Source organism: Elephantulus edwardii, unplaced genomic scaffold, assembly GCF_000299155.1.
Source record: "Elephantulus edwardii isolate Elephantulus edwardi_28Jun2011 unplaced genomic scaffold, EleEdw1.0 scaffold00086, whole genome shotgun sequence".
Taxonomy (NCBI): domain Eukaryota; kingdom Metazoa; phylum Chordata; class Mammalia; order Macroscelidea; family Macroscelididae; genus Elephantulus; species Elephantulus edwardii.
The window spans coordinates 951,502-963,133 of record NW_006399836.1 but is presented as its reverse complement, the minus strand read 5'-3'; the positions used below and the strand labels follow the sequence as shown (position 1 = coordinate 963,133).

General features: G+C 54.5%; 1 protein-coding gene across 1 annotated transcript in view; it reads right to left on the bottom strand.

Moving 5' to 3' along the window:
- The window catches only part of SCUBE1 (signal peptide, CUB domain, EGF-like 1), a 145,616-nt gene that overhangs the window by 21,628 nt on the left and 112,356 nt on the right, over nt 1-11,632 (bottom strand). The window contains exon 7 of the mRNA XM_006890045.1: nt 8,385-8,501. Within this exon, the coding sequence (XP_006890107.1) occupies nt 8,385-8,501 (117 nt within the window). The remainder of the gene's footprint in view (nt 1-8,384; nt 8,502-11,632) is intronic.

The window sequence follows — 11,632 nt, the reverse complement described above, 5'->3', positions numbered from 1 at the left end:
CCCTTCCACCCACACAGTCAGGCAGTGACCCAGGGGTTGCTGACCCCGTTCTGGTGCTGGTTTGAACTTGACTCAACATTGCCCCACCCTGAATCCGAGCTCGTTAAGCTACTTCTCTCTCCATTTGATATTGGAAGAGCTGCGACTGCACTATGTAGGCCAGCTCGTCAACCTCCCAGGCCAACGTCCCCTCCTGAGCAGCCGAGGGACCCTGGAGGTGCAGTGGTTAAAGCGCTGGCCGGCCGTTCTGAAGATCAGTTGGCATATCCATCAACTGGTGCAGGCGAGGGAGACGGGCCAGGCCAGTCTGCTTCTGTGAGGACCCGCATGCTATGAGGCCTTAGGGCCGGTTCTACCGTTCTACAGAGTCACTGTGAGTCAAAGGGACTTGGTGACAGCGGCTTTGGTTTGGGTTTTTGGTGGTTGAGGACCTTAAAGCTGGAGAGCTGGCCAAGATTCATGAGCTGGCACCCTATTTGCGAAGCAGGGTGCTCTGCGAAATCTTGGGGACAGAATAGGTGGGACAGGCTTGTGGAGGGCACAGGCCCCCGCACCCCAGAGGCCTCTCTGCTCATGTCTCATTCTGCCTGTATCTCCCGCCCTGTGGAGGGGGAGCCTGGGGTGTTCCACCAAGGGTCCAGTTCAGCAGACCCTCGGGGAGCTTCTGAACGCAGCAGGGGCTCGGTGCATACTCCCCAGTTTCCCAGGGGCCCGGTTCTGACAGCGGTCCTCAACCAGCTCGGCCCTAAGTTGACTGCCAAGGTTTCCTCTAGGTTCATTGCTGCCTTTCATGACCAGCATCTTTAGAAACAACACACACGAACGTGCAGGTGAGAACGACGTGAGCAAGTCAGGAGCTGCTGCGCTGCACCTCTGCAGGCTGGATCACTGATGATAAGATTTTAAGTGAACAGTAAACAGAACAGCTCTGACGGGTCGTAAGTTGGGGATGACCTGCATCCTCCAAGGAAAAGCCCTCTCAGCATGAGGAACTCTGCCTGCATCCTGAAGTCCAGGAGCAACACTGCCCCATGGGGACCCCATGCCCAGAGTACCTCCAGCGACCCCCCTCCATGGGCTTCTGGTGAGGACATGGCCGTCCCGGCTCTCCCTGCCACAGGCCACATGACCTGCAGCACACCAGACAGCACGTGTCCTGAGGGCGGATGAGGTCCCAGAAAGCCAGACTGACGGGGGCTGTGCTCACTGGGCCTGACGCCCAAGCTGGTGCTCCTCTCTGGCCAGTTAGCCCCGTCCCTGCGAAGCTCACCTGGTGGGAGTCGATGGCTTTGTGACCCTAGCTGTGTGGCCTCAGGAGGGATGGCACCTCCAGGTCTCAGGTCCCATCTGTTAAGGAGGGGCTCACAACCACACAAGAGGAGCAGTCTTCACTGGTCCTCACCTCCCAGCCTCTCTCCCACAGTCAGCTCAGCTGCCATGGTGACCACAGATGGGAGGAGGCATGTTTGCTGGAGGCTTGGGCAGGGGGCTGCAAGCTGGGGCCAGTGTGGGGTTGGGGAGACCGCTGGGTAGCAGAGGCCACCCACAGGTGGGAGCTCTGACCAGCACTGCCCCTGACAAGCAGGGGGTGGGGGTGCAGGGCTCCTGTGTCTCTGTGGGGTGCTGCAGGGCAGGATGGGAACGTGGATCAGACGGTCAGGCCGAGTGCAACGACGGACAGGCTTGTGCGTCTGGCCTTAACTCCACCGTCACACACCACTTCAAACGGTCTCCAGTGCTTCCCAGATGCCGAGGGGCCCCAGGACGTCTGGATGTTTCTAGTGCAGGGCCCTCCTTCCATCACATGCACACAGGACAGGGGCTCATGTTAGGACCAGGTGCTGCAGCTAAGGGCCAGGAGGCTCAGGCTGGTGCCCTTCCCTGCCTTCTCCAAACCCCTGCAGCCTGCCCTGCCCACCATGCCTCATCCCCATGGCCTCCTACAGGCTTGAGGCCCCTCTCAGCCTGCCTGGCCACATGCTCATCTCTGTTCCCTGCCTGCACCCTTGGCACCTGTCTCTGGCCACATGACCAGGGCAGTGTGCCCATCTCCCACCTGCCCAGCTCTGTGGCGGAACACGCACAGCAGGACAGGTGCTCCTGCTCCCTTGTGCCTGGCCACCTTGGGGTCCAAACTGGTGGCCCAGGAGCCATTGAGGAGGCAGCAGGGGGGGGACACCAAGTGGGGATGGGCTATGACTCCCACTCAGGTAAAAGTCCTGGCTCAAATAAATGCCTGCCTGGCCCAGTGTGCCAGAATGGGGAGGTGGCAGGGGCTCCCCTGACTGTTCTGGAAGCTGGGAGGGGCTGGTACCTGAGACAGCCCCGAGTGGCTCGACCTGGGATCCTCAGAGACGGGGTCCCTGAACCAACTCCTCTTGGCAGGCCAAAGAGCAAAGTGCCCAGTTCCAGGGTGCACAGTACCCCTGCCCTGCTGCACTTCTGAACCACCAAGGCGAGGGCTGGGGGCTGGCTGTTGGGGCCTCAGCAGCACATCTTTGCAGATGTTTTTGGCTGACCCATTTCCCCATCTGCCTCCACCTGCTCCCACAGTCCTGTCGGCCTCGCTTGGTTCTCAGCTCTGACTCCCCCAGCTCTTGGCTAACTCCACCCTCCAGACAGTCATCTTGATTGACAGCTACTTTCCGGCTTCTAGACAACCCTGAACCTTTGAAATCACGTCTCTGACATCACTGGGCCCTTCCAAGGTAAAAACTTGGCATCAAATGAGGAGACAAAACCCAGGACTCAATGAGTCCCTCGGGGGTGTGTGTGTCAGCATTTGGCCAGGTTCTGGTGAGTTCCAGCACGGCAGACCCTCGGGAAGTCAGCATTTGGTTTCTAGGGTCTCTTGACTGGATGACATTATATTCATGTCACAAAATTCTAGACTTGGATGACTCTGAAGTTTCCTGGTGCCACAAACCAACCAGTGTGGATTCTGCTCTGCCTGACGGTGACTCTGCAGGACAGACTGAAGGCCATGACCTTGACCTTCTGTAGCAAGCACTTCAAGTCCTTCTTGCTCTCAGCAAGTAAGGTTGTGTCTTATGTGTAACGCAAGTTGTTGATGAATCTTCCTCCAATCATGATGCCACATTCTTCCTCATAAAGTCTAGCTTCTCAAAGGATTTGATCTGGATAAGGGCTGAACAGATGTGGAGAAAGGATAGAGCTCTGATGCACACCTTTCCTGACTTTAACCCATGTGTATTTCCTTGCTCTGTTTGCACAACAGCTTCTTGTATAGGTTTTAGCTAAGTATAGGTTTTGCATGAGCACAATTAAGGGCTCTGGGATTCCCATTCTTCTGGTATTCTCTGCTTTCAGTAAGTCCATCTGGCATCAGCAATGGTATCTCTGGTGCAATAGATTCTTCTAAATTAAACTTGGACTTCCGGCAGTTCCTGTCAGTGATCCATTCTAGCTGTTTTCAATCTTCAGCAAGATTTGCTTGCATGTGATATTAATAATGTTGTCGTTGTTAGGTGCTGTTGAGTCAAGACTTAAAGTGACCATAAGAACAGTGGATCTGAACCCTGTCCTGTCCTGTGCCATCCTCACACCTCCTGACCACTAGAGCCCATTGTGGCAGTCACTTTGTCAATCCACCTGGTTGAGGGTCTTTTCTCTCCTTCACTGACCCTCTACCCTTCCAAGAATCAAGTCCTCCAAGGAAAAACCCCTCCTAGCAACATGCCTGAAGTCTGTGAGGCAAAGCTGCAGTATCCTTGCCTCTGTACCCTTTCTGAGACATACCTGTGCCTTCTTTTAGCAGTTCAAGGCTCTTCTCCAACACCACAGCTCAAAGGCATCAATTCTTCTTCTGTCATCCTTATTTACTGTCCAGTTCTCAGATGCATAACAAGTGATCAGAAAGACCATGGCCTGAATCAGATACACCTTAGTCCTCAAACTGACATCAGTCCTCAATCATTTAGAGAGGCCCAGACTTTTCTAATGCAATATGTCTCCCGATTTCCTGACTGCTGGTATCAAGATACTATTTGATAATTTTCATATTATGTTAGATCATCTATTTGGAAACGGGGACATCAGTTGGCAAGGTAGTTGTCTTCCATATTTCTTGGCGTAGCCTGCGTGTCCACGGTGGCATCTGTTTGTTGGAACACGACAGCTGATACTCCATCAGTTCCATCAAGATCCTGAGAAGTCGTTGCCACCGGTGTCAAGGTTTCTGTATATTTGCTTGTCTTTAGGGTTTGCTCTTAGGGGCAGGACACATGTTTGCCTGTTTCCTGTCTTGAGGGGACTAATTCACATGCTGTTCATTTTTCTAGTTTAGTAATGTACATGTGGTTGGTTGTCATCTGCTCTTATGTGCACAGAGCTTGTCTGTCAGCTGCTGTACTAAAGCAAGCTTCCACATTAAGAGCGCCAGGCAGGGGCCCAGAAAACACTGCTGTTAGGTAAAAGAATGAACACAGCTCTGACTGAAAGACTTGGGAAGGTGGGTCCTAAGAGTTGTGACACAGCCACGGGGGGCTTGGGCTGGGGTCTGGCCCAGGAGAGGGTGGCCAGGTTTGGTCAAAGGGCTGGGCAGGCAGCACTCTTTTGGATGAGGCATGGGGATTGCACTCATGGGGGTCCCTTGCCCTGAGATGAGGGGTGGGGTGACAGAGGGTTGAGTGTTCTTTGGGTTACAGTCACAGGTACATTCTTAGTGGTTCCCTCTGTATAACTCAGAGCCTGGCCTAGTGTGTTCCTCGCCTCCACTGCCCCACTGCGAGGGCCTGACCATCACCCCTCAGCAACAAAGCCTCCCAATCCCTAGTCCTGGGTGAGCGCTGGGCTCCTGGGGAGCACTCTGGACAGAGAGCAGCCCACTACACCCTGCACAGCCAGCCCTCTCCCAGGGACTATAACTGAGCCCTGACTCTTACCCTTAAGGTTTTGTTGTTGCTATGTGCTATGGAGCTGAGTGTGATCTATAGTGACCCTATGAATAACAGACCCCAAACTCATCCTATCCTGTGTTATTCTCAGCATCTCTGACATATTCAAACTCATTGCTGCAGTCACTGTGTCAATCTACCTTGCTTAGGGTCTTCCTCCCTTTCATTGACCCTCCACCTTTCCAAGTATGATGTCCTTCCTCCAAGAAATAGCCTCTCCTAGCAACACGCCCAAAGTGTGTGAGAGGAAGTTTTTTATCTTTCCTTTTAAGAACCGCTCTGCCTGCACCGTCTCCAAGACATATGTTTGCTTTTTTTGGCAGTCCATAGGATACTCAGAACTCTTCTCCAACACTAGAGCTCAAAGGCATTCATTTTTCTGCTGTCATTCTGATTCACTATCTAGTTCTCGGATGTATAGTCAGTAACTTAAAAGACCGTGGCCCGAATGAGGCACACCTTTGTCATCAACGTGACATCATTGCTCCTCGATAATTTGGAGAGGTCTCTGACTGCAGACTTTCCCAGTGCAGCATGTCTTCTGATCTCCTGACTGCTGGTACCAACGGTGTTGACTGTGGATCCAGGTAAGATGAGCTTGTTGACAATCTCAATCTTTTCTCCATCAATCATGATGTTGTTTATCGGCCCAGCAGTGATACTTTTTGTTTACTTGATAATGAGATGCAATTCATATTGGAGGCTGTATTTTTTGATCTTCCTGCAGCAAGTGCTTCCGGGCCTCTTCACTTGCAGCAAAACAAGCTTGTACCATTTGCATAACGTAGATTATTGATAAATCTTCCTCCAGTTTTAACGTCATAATTCTTCCTAGAGTTTGGCTTCTCAAATACTTTTCTCAGCATGCAGACTGGATAGGCGTGGAGAGAGGATACAACCCTGACACACTCTGTAGTGTCCCTTCCACCCGTCTTTCCAAAGTGGACAGCAGTGCTCACCTGTCTCCTTGAGGGTCTCTATTTTGTGATGACCTTCCACTTGACCAAGTGTGATGGCCTTCTCCAGAGACTGGCCCTTCCCTATAAATGTCCAAAGTACGTGAGATGAAGCCCCATCACTCTTGATTCTGAGGAGCCTTCTGGCTGTACTTTTCCCCAGATACCTTTGTTTGTCCTCTGGTTGCTCATGGTAAAGTCAATATTCTTCACTGACACTGCAATTTAAAGGCTCCGGTTCTTATGCAATCTTCCTTATTCACTGTCTAGCTTTCAAGTACACGTGGGATGCCGGAGAGCCCCATGGCTGGGTCAAATACCTCCTCGTCATCAAACTGACACCTGGGAATTCTAGATACTTAGCTGTGCTCACGTGGAACCTGGCCATGAGCAGTCGCTGGGACGGAACAAGGGGAGACTTTGAGTTTTAAAATCAGGAAAGGAGTGTGGCAGGGTCATATTCTTTCGTCACATCTATTCAGGCAGCATGCTGAGCAAGTGACCGGAGAAGCTGAAGTACGTGGAGAAGAATGTGGCATCAGGAGAGGAGGAATCTCGTAACACCTGTGATACACGGATGACGCAAGCTCGCTTGCTCAAGGTGAAGAGAACTTGAAGCATTTGCTGAAGATCAACGACCACAGTCTTCAGCTCAGGTGACACCTCAACAAAATGTGAAACAAAACGGGCCAGTAAAGAACAGTAGAACAAATGGAGAAAATAGGCACATCGTCAAGGGTTTCATTTTACTTCTATCTACAATCAACACCCATGGAAGCAGAGTCAAGAAATGGAATGACGTACTGCCGTGAGCACATGTGCTGCAAAAGAAGAAAGCTCATGGCCCTTGAGACGGGACCACGTCATAGGTGACCGTCCACTGTGTCCCTGGAGCCTGCCAACCATGTCAGAGGATGCTCATGTTTCTCCCTTGGAGCCACTGCTGCATTTGAACCACCAGAGAGGTGCTACCTTTTTAGTAGCACAACCCCCTACAAATAAGTCTCTTCCAGGGACTCTTAGCTGCAAAAGACCACTTTAAAATGCCAAGGAGCAAGGATATCACTATGAGGACTAAGGTGCACCTGCTGCTGCTGCTGTGTGCTGCTGAGTTAGTTGCCATTCACAGTGACGCTACGTGGCAGATAGTCAAAAACTGCCCCATAGAGTCGCCTGGGCTGTAATCTTCAGAGGAGCTGATTGCCAGGTCTTTTCTTCCGTGGTGTGGCTGGTGGGTTCAAACCAGTGACTCTTTTGGTTGGTAGCCGAGTGTTCAACCACTAATGCAGTAGTAGGTGACTTATTTGTTATTATTTAATGTGACTTATTCAGGTTCTGCACCCCTCCCAGGCCTTTGTATGCTCTGGTCCCTCTACAAGAGGTGGGGGAAACCAGCGCCTGGTCCCCATATCCCGTGGTGTCCCCAGGGCCATGCACTCAGGAGAGGCTGGCTCATACTCTCTGGGGGTGGAGTCAGGGGCCGAGTGGGGAGCTGTCCCTTCTCATGCCCTGACCCCCCATTCCCTCCACAGGTTCATTCTCTGGTGTCCCTGTCCCCTCATTGTAGAGGTGAACCCTCCACGTCCTCACTCCGGAGTTGAAGTCCCCCCACGACTTGTGGACACAGACTGCCCTTATTTTTCTGAAAAGACAAGAAACAACATCGCAGATGTGCTGCTCTGTCCACGATGCCATCTCCACCCGGCAGGACACTTGACAAGTCAGGGGCTCAACAGGAGGACACACGACACATCTGTGCCCTTGGGAAGCCCAGGGCAGCACCCGAGGCCCTGACAAGTCCTGCAGGGAAGACATGATCTGATGGCTTAGCCTTGCGCACAGGCAGCTGCTGGACACAGAACCTCTATTCATGCCCAAACAAAACCCAAATCCTATCTCAGAGCCCCGTGTATGATAGGGCAGAACAGCCCCACAGGGCTGTGTTCCAGCTGTTCTCTGAGGAGAAAGGTGGAGCTCCCATGGGGTAGCTCTGCACTGTCCTGGGGGGCTGTGGAGGCCAGAAGTGGTGGTGGGCTGGTTTTGGTTGGCCAGGCCATTCTGGGGTGCTGCTGGGGGGCTTGTAACTGCCAGCCTTCTTTTTTTTTAAAATTCTATTTCATTATTTTTGTGTGTGTCCCATCAAATCAGATCTGACTAGTACAGGAGGAGATTGTTCCTCCTTCTCTAGCAGAGCATCTGGTGGATTCCAACCATGCACTTCTGAGATTGCAGTGCAGCTTCTTGCCACTAGGCCACCAGAGCTCGCCTAGCCTTCTGATTAGGGGCTGAGTACAGACCGTCTGCACCAGCGGGCACTTCTGCCCCAGGCCCCGTGCATGCTCTCCAGGAGCTTCTTGGGGGTGCTGGGACTGACCACAGCCTTCGTGGTGTCTCCAGTACAAATGGGGGTGTCAGTGGAGGCCCCAGTCCCTGCAGCCTCACTGCCTCCCGCCCTGCCCAGGGGTGCTGACATGCTGCCCGGCATGGCTATGACAACTGCCCCCAGGCTGACCTTTGCACGTCTTTCCGTCCGGCTGCAGCGTGAATCCGACTGGGCAGCTGCAGCGCACGCCGGTGGCCGTGTCCTTGCATGTCCGGTCGCAGCCTCCATTGTTGACGGCACACGTCTCTGGGGAGGAAGGATAGACATTGAACACCTTCAGACAAAGCTGTCACCTCGCCTGAGCAGGTTGGGGGCCCCAGGAAGCTGTTCTGCCTCTGAGCCTCAGGCTCCCCATCTGTAAAGTGGGGTTGCTCAGGGGACTCTGGGACTAGGAAGGGAAAACCACTTGGAAACCATTGAGAACTGTGCACACATCAAGTTCAACACCAGCACGGTCAGGGTCACTATTTACGGACCACCTCAGGGACTGGCCAGGCTGGTGTCGAGCCACCAGGGCCAGATTCCTAGACTCTTGCCTGCCTGGACGTCATCTCTAGGCCCAGCCTGGGGACTAGGAGGCTCTGTGTGTGTGTGTCATCCCTTCCGCTCAGCTTGAAATGACCATGACCTCATGGCTGGGGGCCAGCTCTGGGAGCCCACACCATCCTTCGCCTCCAGCAGCCCCTCAGGCAGCCCCTCTCCCAGGGACGGTAAATCTTAGCGTGTGGTTTCCGTCCACTGGTATCTTGCCTACTTTTTTCTTCTTCTTTCATGAACTCAAAGGGGCTGGGAGGGGCCAGGTCACTGGGCCTTCTCTCCCTGCACATCTGTTGTGCTTTGATCTTGGGGAGACTGGTTGAGGGGGCCACTCGTCTCTGTGCTGGGGACCAGGAGCCACCTGCAGCCGTCCTGTGTGATCTGTGGACGCTGCCTGCTCACCCCGGCTGCAGCTGCAGCCTGGGGGAAGGTCTCCCTCTGGCTTCACTGTCTGTCTGTCTGTCCTTTCAGGGGGGAGTGTAGGGGTGAGTGAGGGCAGGCACGAAGGAATGAATGAACAGCCTGCTCCCTCAGCGCCAGGGCGCCCTGCTGGCAACGAGACGCCATTCATGACGGCTTTCCTTTGAACTTCCACTGGAGAGGGGGGAGAGGGGACCCAACACCCCTCCCTGTGCGCCTGCCTGCATGTGGGTGGGGTGGCTGTGAGGTCCACCTGATGCAGAGGCTGCCTGCCCTCCTCACTGCCAGCATTGTCACCATGCCACCATGGGACACAGGCCGACGGCCAGTGGTTGGGTGCCACTGAGTCAATTCTGACTGGTGGTGACCCCGTGTGTGCAGGGTGGCCCTGTGTCAGGGATTCTCGGGTCAGACAGCCAGGCCTGTCTTCTGAGCTCCTCTGGGTGGGCGTAGCAGTGCAGTGTGTCCCCATTTGAGCACCCAGCAAAGGTGGGGCCCCTGGTGGGGTGAATATGGCTCCTTGGTTACTAACCCTCAGTGAGCAACTTCACGTTTCCCACCAGACCAGACAGACTCTGCTTCTAGGTCAGGGGCACCACCAGGACCTCCTACAGGTCACAGCCTTGTCAGACTCCCAGTCCCCTGCGGGCACAGTGCGTAAGAAGTCAGGGGTCCCTATCTACCAGCCGCTCCTGGGGAGGAAGAGGGTGGGCTCCGGTATTTACAGCCTCGGAACCCGGTGGAGGGCCAACTCTACGGCAGGGGCTCCCAGCTCCATGGCCTGGGGCTCCCAGCTTCACCGCAGGGGCTTTGACAGGTGGGAGCGGCCAGAAGCCAGGTAAGCACGGGCCTCCTTGTGTTCACTAATCTGAAGGGAATGAGGTCACGCGTGGGTTTCACACAGGTGCCAGTGAGACCTGGAAACATCACCCATCACGTGGTGCCAAAGGGGCTGTGACTCAACAGATCCGGGAGCAAACCAGCGAGCGCGTTCACCCAGCAGGTGAGCGAGCTGCACCGTGTTCCCACGAGGCAGCCGAGACAGTGCCCTGGGCCACCTGAGGAGGCGCCGCTGAGCAGCCTCTGTCCCACGGTGGTCTCTGTCCCCATGGGGTCTCTGTCCCCACAGTGGTCTCTCTCCCTACGGTGGTCTATTTCCCATGGGGGGTGGGTCTCTGTCCCCACAGTGGTCTCTGCCCCCACGATGCTCTCTGTCCCATGGCGGTCCCTGTCTCACAGTGGTCTCTGTCTCACGGCAGTCTCTGTCCCCACGGCAGTCTCTGTCCCCACAGAGGCCGCTTAGCATGGACACTTGTCTCTGTGAGCACTAGATTTCGCAGCTTAGTCTCAGCTCTTGCTGGTCCAATTTTCCAGCGTAAGAGCTGGTCCAATTTTCCAGCGTCCTTACAAATCCCAGATCTCCAGTGAGGGGTGAGCGCCTTGAACTGATCACACACTCCCACTCCCCGGAAAGGTCCTCTGTCTTGTCCTCAGAAACCAGCTCAAAGACCACCCTTAGGAACCCATGAGGCCACTGACGCAAGGGCCTTCCTGGGTGTGGGCTGTGTCCTCATGCTCCCAGGACACTGCTGCACCAGCTGTCTATTGGGGCCAGCCTGGGAGGGGCCCTGCCTGGGAGGGGTTCTTCCCGGCAGGGGTCCTGTCACCCCTCAGGGAGGGGCTCCACCTCCTCACTGAGCCAAGCCCTCTGTCCCAGGACGGGGTGAGAGTCAGAAGACTCAGCACCACTGGGCCTGCCCTGGGGGAGCAGTTGCTCAGCAAATGTTTATATCTCTCCAGGGGAGATATATATATATATATATATATTCCCTGCGAGGGGAATCCAGACCCTACCCCAGACTAAAGAGCCCGCTCCTGTCCTTAGTGCTTTCATGTGAGAGAATCCCTCTCTGGAGAGTGAGGCAGAGACAGGCTGGTTCTCCAGGTGCAAATAACACCTCCAAGACTCAGCCTCGGGCAGGGAGGGAGCATCATGGGAGGTGGGGAGGACTCAGGGAGGATTTGTGGAGCATGGGGGTGAGAAGCACATGGGTGGGGGGCACTGAGAGAGGTGGAGGACTCAGAGGTGGGAGTGGAGGATCTGAGGAGTACAAGGGTGGGGAGCACTTAAAGGTGAAGAGCACTAAGAGGGATGAAGAGGACTCTGAGAGGTGGGGAGGATTCAGGCAGGAGTAGAGAATCTGAGGAGCATGGGAGTGGGGTGCACTGGAGGAAGTGAGGAGGATTTGAGGTGCACAGAAGAATGAAGAGCAGTCAGAGGTGAGGAGCACTAAGGGGTAGGGAGCACTAAGATGAGCACTAGCAGAAGTTAGACTCTGAGAGCTGGGGAGGACTCAGGGAGGAGTCGAGGATTTGAGGAGCACAGTGGGGGAGCACTAGGGAAGGTGGGGAGGACTCAG